The sequence below is a fragment of the Ramularia collo-cygni genome, assembly GCF_900074925.1.
Source record: "Ramularia collo-cygni strain URUG2 genome assembly, contig: RCC_scaffold01, whole genome shotgun sequence".
Classification (NCBI taxonomy): Eukaryota; Fungi; Ascomycota; class Dothideomycetes; order Mycosphaerellales; family Mycosphaerellaceae; genus Ramularia; species Ramularia collo-cygni.
In genome coordinates, this window is record NW_019716255.1 from 480,679 (window position 1) to 493,860 (window position 13,182).

At 50.8% G+C, this 13,182-nt stretch overlaps 8 protein-coding genes; 4 read left to right on the forward strand and 4 right to left on the reverse strand.

Annotated features, from left to right (window-relative positions):
* Positions 1 to 1,069: 1,069 nt before the first annotated feature.
* RCC_00194 (uncharacterized protein) lies at positions 1,070 to 1,282 on the forward strand (the record flags this gene model as incomplete). Its single annotated transcript, XM_023765350.1, has 1 exon — positions 1,070 to 1,282. The coding sequence occupies one exon, from the start codon at positions 1,070 to 1,072 to the stop codon at positions 1,280 to 1,282; it is 213 nt and encodes a 70-aa protein (XP_023621118.1).
* A 385-nt stretch (positions 1,283 to 1,667) lies between these two features.
* Positions 1,668 to 2,238, reverse strand: RCC_00195 (uncharacterized protein; the record flags this gene model as incomplete). XM_023765351.1 has 3 exons in its annotated part: positions 1,668 to 1,867; positions 1,984 to 2,148; positions 2,205 to 2,238. 3 exons carry the CDS (start codon positions 2,236 to 2,238, stop codon positions 1,668 to 1,670), a joined length of 399 nt encoding a protein of 132 aa, XP_023621119.1.
* A 526-nt stretch (positions 2,239 to 2,764) lies between these two features.
* Positions 2,765 to 3,667, reverse strand: RCC_00196 (uncharacterized protein; the record flags this gene model as incomplete). The annotated part of the gene is made up of 1 exon (XM_023765352.1): positions 2,765 to 3,667. One exon carries the CDS (start codon positions 3,665 to 3,667, stop codon positions 2,765 to 2,767), a length of 903 nt encoding a protein of 300 aa, XP_023621120.1.
* Positions 3,668 to 4,047: 380 nt separating this feature from the next.
* RCC_00197 (related to histone acetyltransferase (MysT1)) lies at positions 4,048 to 5,053 on the reverse strand (the record flags this gene model as incomplete). XM_023765353.1 has 3 exons in its annotated part: positions 4,048 to 4,665; positions 4,730 to 4,825; positions 4,883 to 5,053. 3 exons carry the CDS (start codon positions 5,051 to 5,053, stop codon positions 4,048 to 4,050), a joined length of 885 nt encoding a protein of 294 aa, XP_023621121.1.
* Positions 5,054 to 6,223: 1,170 nt separating this feature from the next.
* Positions 6,224 to 6,686, forward strand: RCC_00198 (uncharacterized protein; the record flags this gene model as incomplete). XM_023765354.1 has 3 exons in its annotated part: positions 6,224 to 6,383; positions 6,435 to 6,489; positions 6,590 to 6,686. 3 exons carry the CDS (start codon positions 6,224 to 6,226, stop codon positions 6,684 to 6,686), a joined length of 312 nt encoding a protein of 103 aa, XP_023621122.1.
* Positions 6,687 to 7,232: 546 nt separating this feature from the next.
* Positions 7,233 to 8,598, forward strand: RCC_00199 (uncharacterized protein; the record flags this gene model as incomplete). XM_023765355.1 has 6 exons in its annotated part: positions 7,233 to 7,383; positions 7,486 to 7,757; positions 7,854 to 8,001; positions 8,086 to 8,228; positions 8,324 to 8,439; positions 8,511 to 8,598. 6 exons carry the CDS (start codon positions 7,233 to 7,235, stop codon positions 8,596 to 8,598), a joined length of 918 nt encoding a protein of 305 aa, XP_023621123.1.
* Positions 8,599 to 9,057: 459 nt separating this feature from the next.
* Positions 9,058 to 10,237, reverse strand: RCC_00200 (related to OST3-oligosaccharyltransferase gamma subunit; the record flags this gene model as incomplete). XM_023765356.1 has 4 exons in its annotated part: positions 9,058 to 9,083; positions 9,136 to 9,647; positions 9,725 to 9,825; positions 9,896 to 10,237. 4 exons carry the CDS (start codon positions 10,235 to 10,237, stop codon positions 9,058 to 9,060), a joined length of 981 nt encoding a protein of 326 aa, XP_023621124.1.
* A 363-nt stretch (positions 10,238 to 10,600) lies between these two features.
* Positions 10,601 to 12,574, forward strand: RCC_00201 (uncharacterized protein; the record flags this gene model as incomplete). Its single annotated transcript, XM_023765357.1, has 1 exon — positions 10,601 to 12,574. One exon carries the CDS (start codon positions 10,601 to 10,603, stop codon positions 12,572 to 12,574), a length of 1,974 nt encoding a protein of 657 aa, XP_023621125.1.
* Positions 12,575 to 13,182: the final 608 nt, after the last annotated feature.

A 13,182-nucleotide genomic window follows, 5' to 3' on the forward strand; every position in this document is an offset into this window, starting at 1 on the left:
AGCATTCCAGTTCAGGGGTAGCCTTGTCACCATCGTTTTGGAAGGGATGATTCAGGTCCCAGATTGACGATAATGTGTAGATTGATAAGGAACATCCAAAGAGACATCCTTGCCCCCTTGACAGCTGCCATCATTGAAGGATCGAGTTACATTCGCAGAGTGAAGAGCTCCGGTAGTCATCTTTTAGTCGTTGCATGTAATTACGCCACACCCATCCTGCTTAGAAGCCACTAATTCCTTCGACGCCATGTTTGAATACTTCCAACTCATGCCGGTCCACATTTTAGTCAAAGTCCAACATATCGTGCCTCACACAGCGACTGGACAGCACGATCACATCCTTCGAGGCCCGAGTTTGAAAGTCTATACCGCTACCATTCCAAGGCAGCAACACGAATCGCGATGTTGGCATGTTGCAGCAAGCAATCAAGAGTTGCTAAGCGCTGACAAGCAACATGGGACGAAGCTTGATTCAAACCCAACTGATCCTCCCCAGCAGCGACGTGTATCGGGATTCGCAAGCTCAGAAGTCTATCATGCCGTACATCCGTCTGCTTCAGTATGTTTGGCTGCTGGCCATCAAAGACACTTTCAAACTACGTAAGCATGGAGCCATACGCGTGCAAGACCCGCAGTGCCAGAAGCTCAGAGGTGCATATCAAAAAGGAGCGAAGGATGGAAATGACGAGGCAGGATTCAAACCCAATCCGGATGGTTTCCAAGCCTTTCCACTCATGGGAAATCGAATGTCGATCATTCTTCACCACAGCACCTCTCATAGGTACAACCCTAACAGCAATCCCAGCTCATGTATGCAACGTGCCCACACATCCTTCACGATCCATCCTGCAGGCTTGAAAGTCCCGCACAACAGCTCCAGAAAGCATGTCATGCGGAATGACTTGGAGCAAAGGTGAAGATCAGCGCCTTGAACGGCACAGCAAGTGTGCTTTATGCAATGTGATTCCCCCACGGTTTCMTAAAATTCATCAGTCCATTCACCCTCAATCCATCCATTCCAATAGCAAAAACCCACATCTTCAAACCAGTTATCAAACAAGCGTTCATCATGGGCAAGAAAGACCAAGCAGCAGCATACCCAGTAGCATACCCCAATCAAGCCTACTACGCAGATGGCAGACCGATGGCTCAACAACCAGGCCCGCCTCCCCAGGGCATGTACTACGCACAACAGCCTCCCGAAGACCCAAAGAAGGCCCACAAGAAGAAAGTCACGCGATTTGCGACATGTTGCGCAGCTCTCGGCGCTGTAATCAACTAGGTCGACTAGAATTTGTCTGCGAGACTAAATGTGAGGGTATGGTGTGGTGAGTGTTTGAATTCCCGACATTTCTTACTCGAAGCTGATGACGTGAAGGAAATGGATGTAATCGCGCAGGGAAACGGTTTGCGATGGTAGTGAGAGCCGGCAAAGGGACACTCAAGATCGAGAAATGAAATGTAACGATCAAATGCCTTCCACGCTTACTTCCCATCCGGCTTCCTACACGTCTTTGCGGTAGTACTTGAGACTGTATCAGGAAGGAGTTCACCCTGTGGCAAGAATCATGAAGTGCCAATACATGTCAACATCAATACCACTCACATCCTTCAGCAATCCCCACGCAACCAACCCTCGCTCAAAATCAGACAGCAAAAACACTCATTCAAAGAGCTCCGCCTCGCACTCTAGAACCCGCCGAACCAGCATACTTCTTCAAATCCTGCAGCTTAATCACCTCCAAAGCCCTCTCATGCGTAGCCTGCAAATCGACTTTCGGTCCAGCATCAGGTCCCATTTCCYGCATCGCACACAAGAAGTCACGGGCGGAGATGCACATTTTTTGACCGGCGGAATGACCTTTGTCTACATGACAGAAAAAGTGTCAGCATTTTGTGAAAGATGCGAAATGGGCTTKAGGTCCAAAATCTTCAAGACTCYCTCAGGAACCCCGAGTTTGTTCACGAGGGTTTCAAACGTACAAGGAGGATCGTCGCCGTATTCACTTTGTAGGAAGCCGTGGGTGAGAGTTGCTGCGACTGAGAAGTTCCCTCTTAGACCACCGTCGTCTTTTGGGTCACTTCGGCAGTAGCCATCTTTGTAGAATCCTTCGCCTTTTGTGTGGAAAGTGAGATCTCCTCCGAGCACTTGATAAACTGGTCAGTACTTTCGTTCATTTCAATCATCTTTGATGAAAACTTGCCGTTTTTCTGCTTCGTTGACTTTTGCTCTGACATTGCTGCTTTCTTTCACCCCGGTGATGTTTATGGAAGTACAGAGATGGGATGAAAGCCTGTGAGACGACATGATGTATTGCAAATGCTGCGCCCCTGCATTCAACCCCAACATGTCTAGGAACAAAACAGGAACGCGGGACATGGGGGTTTCGGAGAGATGTGACGTTGGTGGCGTATGTTCATGCCAGGCCATGCTCGGAGCTGTGTCCGATCTAGACTACATCCTTAACACGCTTCAGCAACACATATGCATTACGGCGTCCCTTTGCACCGTGACTCTTCCTTGGAGCCCATTGTCCCACTTTCGCCGTATGCACCGGTCCCAAGATACCCGTAGGAAAACCCGAGATGACGCGCAATGACGATTGTCATCGAAACGGATTCTGGTGATAAGATCCTCCGTACTGTTGTCCCAAGTGTCGATTGCCTCTTGTATAGACCTGTGGCTGCATTGGATAACGAGCATCGACAACCTACAAGCTCAAGCAGGAGGCAAAATCGTGACCAAAGACCGACCCGAACTTCCTCATTCATCCGCACGATCCGGTGCCTTGGGATGATATTCCCAAAGCACAGGCATATGTTGTCTTGACGGGAATTTGTCCTCGAATTGCTGTAGCCATGTCGGTGTTGAGGAAGGCGAGGCCAATCGTACATCAATGAAGTTGCGAAATGGCACATCGCTCACTTGTACCCAGCCCAAAGTCCATATGCAATCCATTTGCTCATCCATAACCCACTGGAGAAAGCGCACTTTCGACAACGCACGTCTCCATGGTTCACCGGCGACAATCAGAGTCGCCCAGAACTTGAACGCCCTTTTCGAGATGTTGAAGGGCATGACCGCTTGACTCGTGGACTTGGACAACATGCCCACCCATTCCATACATGCATCTTCAAGCAATCGCTCCCAGCGTGATGGCCAATAGATGGCATACCACGGCTGGTTATGGAGGTACCAATCCACCCGGAGGTACTTGTTATACTTGCTTGCACCAGTACGCGTTAGAAATGCTTCCATCAGAAAACATTTGTGTTTTAAGCGGTTCTTGTGTTTCCTTTTCATTGCGAACTCATTTTCGAGGAAATAGAACGAAGAGGCTTCTTCTCGAATCAGACGGTTGACTTGCATTGAAGAGGGAAACCCCTTCTTCCTCAACTTTTCGATGAAAATACAATCCTCTGACAGGAGGAGCATCTCATATATTTGATTCCTGACTTCGCCGGGTAACGAGAGGARGCCTGAGGAGGATTGAGATGAGTCCTTCTGTCCTGGAGTTTCCACACTTGCAACAGCGGGCGGTAGGCTCGATATCCCCAGATTAGGATGCCATCGTTCCGAGTACAGCGCCGGTCGCTGTCGATGTAATGATAATCGGCTCTTGCACCTTTTGAGCACCGTCTTCAATCTCTGAAACTGCTTCGTCATTTTCGGGCGTGCGGATGCGTTCTGTTGTCGGAGGTCGGGAAAAAGATTATGTTGGTAGTAAGTTTGAAGGAGGGACAGCCAGGATTTTGAGTATCGCGATTCGCAGTGCGTGGGGAGAGTCCTAATCAGTACTCGAACAATCTGGTCGACTTGGCGATATTGACTTCAACACCGGGAGTGCGCGGCTATGACCTTTGCATTGATCGGTGCGGTGAAGGTTGCCGTCCGCCGTCCTTGCCAACCATGGAAGTCCCACGCCAATACCGCAGCTGCGATAGATAAGATTTGGAAATGTATCAGTTTCGCGAAATGGGTATCATAGCCAAATTTCGCCTCCAACGCCAATATCATTCCAACGCCGATGAAATCCAATCAGAGCATCACTCGCTCATCTCGCTCAACTCGCTGTCAATAATGTTCTCTTCGACAAAGGCGTCCACATCGACGACGGGATGCAGGCTTGCTCGATTCTGCTCCATCCACTGGCGAATTCTTCCCTTGTTGATCACAATGCTCCCACTCGCCGTCTTTCTCTTCTCAAGAACGTCCATTTCCCTCAAAGCAGTCACCACATCGTCCGGCATGATCCAAGTCTTATCGCTAATCTCCTTGATGGCCAGCGTCTTTTGTTTCGACTGTTGAAGCACGAAGCGAGCAATCTCTCCGCACCAATACGCAACGTAACCCTTACTACCTAGGTTTGATAATGGCCTCTCGGGACCTCCAAAGCGGCCCTCACGCTTGCCGAGAACATACGAAGCCCCGATGAGGACTTGACCAAGACCACGCCTCTGCCAGGGTGGAAAGACGAGGATGCAGGCGAGGTTGTTGTTGTCCCAGCTCATCTTCTCCTTGCTGAAGAAGCCTGCAACTTGACCGTAAGGATGATCCTTGGTCTTGAGGACCAGTGTGTAGTAGAGAAATGTGCTGGCATCAAAGAAGACCGACTTGGTTTCGAGGAATAGTTTGGCGAAGAGAGACAAGTTTTGTGCATATAGCTGGATGAATTCGTCAGTGGCGTCTCCAGCAGGATGTAAAAGGAAGAAAGAGGGAAACATCTACCTTGAACTCCTCGCCATCAATCTTATGGATGAAGTAGTCGTCCTGCTCATATATCACTTCTCCCGGAGGCGCCTCGGTTTTCATGGGGCAAACTTTCTTGCTTCAATCAGCCGGACGTCTTAACTCATTGTGGATGGAAAGTGAGATACGCACACCATGCGCACAATACTTCATAATCTCGGGCGTGTACTTGAAGCACCACTGGCACACATAGAGCCAATCTGCCTTGCGACCTCCAATGAGGTCTTCTGGATAAAAGGAAGGGTACCACGGTTTGATGTGCAGATTGCCAAGCACCACGTTGGTGACATTCGGCGCAGCCATGGTCTTGTTCGGTGTGCGATGAGGCGATTGCACGCTCGCCGGCAGGGAGCTGGCCATGTCATCGACGACAGTGCTTGCCGCGTGGAGATGGAGGCAAGAACGGAGGACGCGTTTTCGCGTGACGTCGGAAAGGAAGTCTAGGCCACCATTGGCTTAGCTCATCARACATTTATTTGAAAAGGGTCTGTGCGTAAGAGGGCGTTCTGAAATCCCTAAGAGCCTCCGACTCTTACCTCTTTAATTAACACGCCCTTTCTACGCTATAGGTAGTATAGCTCTTTTTCCCTACCCTCTATCCCTATAGACTAGATAGACGCACGTATAAAACGTAGCTTGGGCCTGGCTATAGTAGCTTCTAGCACTTAGCATCCGCGCACACCAAAATTGCGCCGGTGACAAGTGTCTAGAGCTACTACCGCTTTGGTCTAGCCCCAAACACCTACCTACTGCCTGAGAGTCCTTGTAAGCACATAGAGTAAGCCTTTGTCTTCTTCCCGCTCTCCTCCTTCTCATCATTCATCATCTTGCCACGGACAACGACTCCTCTCACCCGATCTTCACGTCAAGGAACTCGGTCATGAACACCGGAAGGATACTCTGACAGCAGATCCGAGTCTCGTGGCAGCCAACCCCACCATGCGGCATCAAGCCGACAACTTGTAGCAGATCGGCGCGCTGCTCGCTGGCCTCTCGTGTCTCGATTGGCCACGGGCGGCTGGAGCTCTCTACGATCAGATTAGATGCTATGCTGCATCAGATTAGATCGAACCGCCATACCAGCCCAAGTCCCAAAGAGACTTCGTTAGAGAAGAAGAAAGAAGGGCCTTGATCATCCTCCTTCCAATGACCTCGGCTTCAGGTACTCATGGCCTTCGCATTCTGGCACATCTGCTACTCGCTTGATACGCTTTTCTTCCTCTTATCACAGATGAGCGTGAGGTGTGTCACTGCTTTCGACCGACATGCTGCTCGAAGTGCAACAGTCCGAATAGCGAAAGCACAGTAAGTCGAGCCTGAGGCGTAAGAGACCTCAGCCTTTCACGGAAAGATCTACAAGAAGCTCAAACACMCCTCTTTCATTTGCCTCTCGATCTGCATATACTTGAAGCGCCTGGCAGCCTGCTACGGGGTTCCTGGTTCCAACCTCGTTCGAATCAATCGAACTTCACCATGCAGTACCTTCTCCTTCTTACAGCCACCATCAGTGGTCTCGTTATCGCCACGCCAGTCGAGAAACGCCAGACATCGGGTCCATGTTTCCATGACGGTTCTGCTGCGCTCTGCTGTCCCCAAGAAAGTACTCAAATCGTTGCTACCAATTGCAAAGCCCGTATGTTGCGCCATACACGATTCGAGTGACCGCGCTGATGCATCATCGTAGCTGGGAACACAGCATCCCCTGACGCTTTCCGGGCGTCTTGTGCAGCAGTAGACCTGTAAGCAAACCAAAGTGGAGATTGCACTGAGAGTGCCTCTGAACCACTTCACGATCCTTGGCATTGGAGACGCATGCTGATTACCACGATCCGCTTGCAGACATGCTTTTTGCTGCACAGCGGCGAATGATGGCACAGGCTTGATCTGTGCTCCATCTGGTGAATCGCCTTTCAACCCACCAGCAGCTGGAACGTAGTGGAATGGTGCCCGTTTCCAAAACGAAAGGACACGAAAGCTGAGTCAGTTCTCCTACGCGAAAAGGCTATCGGATACTATCCTTTGCGAGATAGAGCGCTAACTCTACGTATAAGGGTCGGGAGCGTTAGTCTATCCTGCCCTGTCTGATGTCTGCATGGACAATCCGGACTGCGGAGCCGGGTATAGCCGAAATCCATCAAATGTGCTCTAATCCATGCACAAGTCTGACGCCGTCTTACTTGTGCAACGTACGACCACTTTTTGATTGGAATCACCGGCTTTTCTTCCAGTCCATCGGACCAAGCACATTCGTTCAGCACGCAGATAACACTTCACAAGGCAAAGACGCATATTGCATCAATAAGCTGTGGTATATGATGACCAACATGATGACCAAAGCAAACCATACTGCCACGTCCGAGTTGGACATCCCTGTCTCCATCCAAGTCTCAATATCATTGGCATCTCTCCGTTTCAATCAAATATATATTCACGACCTTCACATTCAATCTCTCACAAAACCCCCAACAACTTCCAATTCATCATGTCGGACCAATTCTTCTACATGTCGGACCCAAAAATGATGCAGAAGGTGCCCAGGCCGGTCAAGACCTACCACACACAAACATACGACCGAATCACAACCCAGCATGGCTTTGAAGGCCAGGGCAAGACGGTCCTCATCACAGGTGGAGGTAAGTGGGGGAAAGATGCAGCAGCAGCAGCAGCAGCAGCACATAACAGAAACCAAAAAAAAAAAAAAAAAGACTCCAGCTGACCATTTCGTCTACCTCCAGCCACGGGAATTGGCTACGCCATGTCCACAGCCTTCATCAAAGCCGGAATCCAACGTCTCGTAATCATAGCCCGTTCCCCAGAACCCCTTCAGAAAGCCAAAACGGAGCTCGAGACAAAATACCCCAACACGGAAGTCCTCACCTATTCCGCCTCCATCAATGACCATGTTCGGATGAAGGAGATTTTGGCAGAAGTCCAGTCTATTGATGTGATGATTTTGAACGCCGCGGCTTTTCAACCTAATGTTCCTCCTACTGAGCTGGATACTGAGGTACAGAGACATACACGGAATGGCTTTTTCGCCTTTCTCCTCCTCCCCTTTTTCTTTCTGTAACCATGACTGACAGACCAAAACCTGTGGCGATAGTTCCTCTCCAACAGCTTCGAAACAAACGTCATGGCTCCATTCGAACTCATCAGAGAATTCCTCAAATTACCCACCACTTCTACCACCCCGAGAATCGTGCTCAATGTCTCCACAGCTGGAGCTGTATTGACCGTTCCTGGAACTTCAGGTGAGTTAGTTTACCTTTGAAGAAACAGACAAAAGGTCGAGTAGGGAGTTTTTGGCTGACAGGATTGCTGTTTTTTGCAAAAAGTCTACGGCGCAAGCAAACAATCACTATCTTTCCTCCTACAGCATTTTGCAGTAGCGCAGGAAATGACGAAGGCTACTACGGAACAGGAGGAGCAAAAAGTCCGATTTGTGAATTTTCACCCGGGAGTTATTCCTAGTGACACGGTATGTGAATCATCTATCTCTCTCTTTCTCTAACAATCTTGTCATGGAAGAAGATGGAAAAAGACTCTCCAAGCTGACGAAAGAATTGGCACTAGGCTGCGAGTATCATTCCCAAGGGATTGATCGAATGGGAGGATATTCAACTTCCTGCGGATTTCAGTGTTTGGCTTGCGGGACCTCAGAGTGGATTTTTGCAGGGGAGATTCGTTTGGTATGTTGTGCTACATAAAGCTGTTGCATCTTGTTCAGAGAAAAAGCGGGTTCTAACTTTCGTTTTTGCAGGGCACAATGGGATGTTGACGAGTTGATCGCTTTGAAGGAACGGGTTGTGAAGGATCCGAGTTTCCTTACTATTGGGCTTGTGCAGTAGTGAAGGGTATATAGATTAGATAGATGGATAGATAGATGGCTTCAGAGCGTTCTTTGACGCTGCGTGCAGGCGAGAGGAATACTGTCTTTCTTTCCAATGATCAATCACTCACTCACTCAAAGAAGAAGAAGACGCACTCGAAACTTCTCGTGGCAAGCTAGAATTCCAGATGCTCTCGGTGAAGAATCCGCGGTTGGCTGGAGATTGGTGCAAGGAAGAATGGGGCATGGATCGCGCACCAAGATGCAGATTTTCAACCGTTCATTCCATGAGAGTGAATGTCGGCCCAGGCATCTGCATGCTCTTTCGCTTGGCGGAGATGAAGAGACATGGAGGTCATGTCAGTCCCTCGATCAGCTTGATAGTTATACATACTGCATATACTACATTTCCTCCCTCCTCCACACTTTTCACCCTTGTTCATCTCATCTCTCCTCCCCTTCCATCCTATACTTCCACCTAAAACGGCGGCAACCAAAAGGGATCTAGACCACTCGTTAGCACACATTTTGCGTGTTGGACTCCCATCGTACTCACAACCGCCATTCTTCATGCGGAACACACTCAACAAGAAACTGTACACTGCCAGAATGACACCACCCCAAATAAAGACGGCGACCTGCTGAGATTTCTGGTCGGCAATGCGAGGGACTTTGAGGGCCAATGAAATGGTAGCAAAACTCAAGATGCCATAAATGGCGGCGACAATCTGCGTTTCCAATCCGAATTGGTTTTGGAAACCTCCGGCGAAATAGTTCAAACCACCTTTGCCGTCACCGCCGGCGTAGGGGACCTTGCGGATGTGGTTGAACATGTGGCCGGAAGTGAAGAGCAGGACGGCGATGAGAGAAAGAGCGGCCCAGAGGTTGCGGGATTGGAGGAGAGGGGAAATGTAGGGGTAGGCGACGTAGAGGAAAGTCAAGACTCCGATGACGGAGGTGGTGGTGACGGCAATCTTAACATAGTTGATGGGACGGGAGAAGGCGGGATGGAGGCGATTGGGGAGGGAACGGGTGAGGAATTGGTGGACGGGTTCGGCCTTGTTGATTCTATTGAAAGGGGGGGGTTGTCAGTGGGGGGATTGTTGGAGGGGAGATTGTTGGAGGTTGTGATGGAGCATTCTCACCCCGTGTTGAAGTCCAGCCTCTCCATCGGTTTATCATTCCTGGCATGTGGACCCGTGGTCGGGTGGAAGAGGAGCAAGACGGGAGCCGTCTGCAGTTGCATCTACACCGAGAATCCCCCATCATCAGTGACCATTTTCTGTTATAAGACCGACCAGAGATTCCATCCTCACCGACTGAAAGGTGCTCTTTCCATCCAAGAAATCCAACGTGCCAAACACCAAGCGACTCTCGCCCTTGGAATCCCCATTTCTCCACGATTTGGCCAACATTTCCCATTCCGGCTGGAATTCCCGACACAACATGCATCCGAATTGTGGGCCCATGGCCGTCAGTAGAACCGCGACGGAGTAGTCTCTAGGGGACTTGGTGAGGGCATCGTAGGACTTGTCGGCCAGTTTGAGCGGAGTCGATTTGGCGGATGCGGCGGCGAATCGGTCAATGTTCGAATCCTTCTTTGCCGCAAGGGACGTGAATGGCAACAGAGCCGTGGTGAGGAGGGGGAGGAATCGCATCTTGGGCGGACAATGCGTGGGAAATGTGGTGGAAATGGGATGGATGCTTCCTGCAGGACATCCAATGTCCCAGGCCAGGTGAAGCTCCCCACAGCTGTCATGTTGGTGGGGATGGGGAAGGTTTGCCGAGGCCGGACTTGATGGTAGTTGATTCAATATATTGATGAGATGCCCGCGCGTCAACAAATGAGGTAAACCAAGGTAAACCAAGGTAAACCAAGGTAAACCAAGGTAAACCAAGGTAAACAAACACGTCCGTCCACATCTCCACCTCCACCTCCACCAACATCCCAACCTCACGCATTCGCATGAGAATCTTAGATGGCGCCTACCGACCGACATACGACGTCGCTCGTCGCCGAAATGCACTACAACAATTCCCTCCACGACGTCGATCTCATCTGCAAAGACGAAGCGGCTCGCAAACTCCGCCTTTCCTTCGTCATCGCCTCCAACGACAACGACGAGCTTCGTGATCTTCTCTCCCAAGAAGAATTGCGCTGTGATTCCTTTGAACAACTTGTCGCGGCACATCTCGCTCGCGCGCAATCGGCGGAAACGCGTCTACAAAATGTCGAGGACCTCCTCCGAGATCGCGAACAAGAGATTGGAACTCTTCGCGCCGAATCACATGCTCTGCAATTGTCGGCCGCCGATTCCGAGGCCTTTTTGACGGAGAAGTTGGCGTTGACCAGAGAATTGTCGACGTTGAGGCCACAATTGGAACACTTGCAGAAACAGGCGCAAGACAGTGAGAAGCTGTTGGGGGAGAAGTGGGAATTGCAGCGATTGTTGTCCGATGCCCAGTGTGAGGTGGAGAATGCGAGACGAGATGCCAAACGCGCGCTGGCCAAGCGGAGGAATACGGGCGTCGAAATTGCACAGGAAGAGGAAGTGGCCATGTTGAAGCGCGATTTGGCGCGGGAGAAGCGGGCGCGGGCGAGGGCCGAGGAGGCGGCCGATGTCACGCACATGGATGTCGGGGTGGAGGATGTGAGGAAGGAACTGGCGAAGGAGAAGCGGGCGCGACAAAAGGCCRAGGAGGAGTTGGACGCCGCCCAACAAAACACGCAGGCCGAGGATGTGCGGAGGGATTTGTTGAGGGAGAAGAAAGCAAAGGCTAAGTTGGAGGAACGGGTTGAGGCGTTGTTACTGGACGTGGAGAGGGAGAAGAAGGCGGCTTCCCGTGCTGCCAAACGCGCTGATGGGATTGCAGAGGCCGATGATCAGGTGGAACTCCTCCGCGACGAAGTGGAACAGGAAAAGAAGCTCCGTCTGAAAGCTGAAAAGGCCGTACAAAAGGCTCTCGACGACTTTGAGGCGCAAAAGGCCACGCTGGACGAAAAGCTGGGCCAATTTCGCAACAAACTCAAGTCCACCAAGGAGAAGTTGAAAGAAACCGAAGCCGACCTCGCAGCGGCGCAGAAGATGAGTGTGAATGTGAAGCCTTCTGCAGCTGCGGCGAACCCCAAGAAACGCAGCGCTGCAGTAGCCGCCACCTTTGACGCCGATGCCACAACCCTGGGAACTCCCGGCGACGGTGGTCCGGCAGCGAAACGTGGGAGGAAAGCCGCGCAAGGGGTGGGAGATAAATCCACCTTCTCCATCACCCCCTTTCTTAACAGGACCGCGAACATCCTTCCCGAAGACAGCCCGATTGTGGAGGAAGATGAAGATGTCGCAGAGGACGAAGCAGCAGCCAAAGCAGATTCCCCCACTCTCATCAAACAACCYCCCGTTCTAGCTCCTCTATCCACCAACACCAAGAAACCCGCCGCTGCTCGGCAACGCAAAGCCAAAGCCGCACCCGCGAAGAAGAATCAATTGGATGCCGTGGTGGAGGACGATGAGGATGCGGAGCGCGTTCACCATCAAGGACAAGAGAATGCTCAAACCCAACGCATCAAAACCAAGGAGGTCGACGGCAGTGGCGATGAAGGTCGCAACCCCGCTCAAAAGGAAAAGAAGAAGAAGAGAAAATCTCTTGCCGATTTCAAGACCTTTGACGTCGAACCCGAAGTCAGCAAAAAGAATAAGACGGCGCAGAAGAGTCGCAAACTCGGCGGAGTCGGCAAGACCCTTTTCGACGATCATGACGCTGAGGAGACGGCGGTCGGGGGCGGGGGCAAGGGAAGAGGATTATTTGGCGGCAGAGGATTTGGGGCGTTGGGGGGCGGGGGGCTGAGGAAAGGGGTTCTTGGGAAGGGAATGGGGAGTTCGGGAATGGCTACCAAGGGGAGTTCTTCCATGTTGATGCAGGCGGGAGATGGAAGTGGCTTTGTCTTTTCGCCTCTCAAGCGAAGGGTGAGGAATCTGGATGATACGCTCATGGGTTGATTTTTGGTGGAGTGAGCTTGCATGATTTTCGTGAGGGATGGAAGGGGTTGGAGTTTGAGGGTCTTGATGGATTGGATGGATGAACTGGATGGCATGGCATGGACTGGATGGCATGGAGTTTGAATTGCATGGGGTGGAGTTTGGGTTGGGTCCGGCGTTTATTTTTGTTGTTGCTTGGTATCGAGATGGTCTGGGTGGGAGGAGAGGAGAGGAGAGGAATATTTTCATCTTCTAGCTTCTTTCCTTGATGGCGGTCTCAATAAACCGCCTATCTACCTACCTAAGGTACTACATGTAGTCGCTTCCAGGAAACATGTAAAGAACACTGAACACCGGAGCACTTTTGAATGAAGATATCCGATCCGATTCGTCTTCTCTTGTCCACGTAAGAAATTCCTTCATGATTTGATCTACTTTATCGCTTAGAGTATTTCTCTTGCTTTCATTCGTATCATCTGTCGTGGTATAAGGTATCCATCCATCCATCCATCCATCCATCATTGTCATTATTATCAACCGTGCCTCCATCCCTTGCCCCTATTATCTGTCTCTCTGTCTCTCTGTCTCTCTGTCTCTCTGTCTCTCTGTCTCTCTGTCTCTCTGTCTCT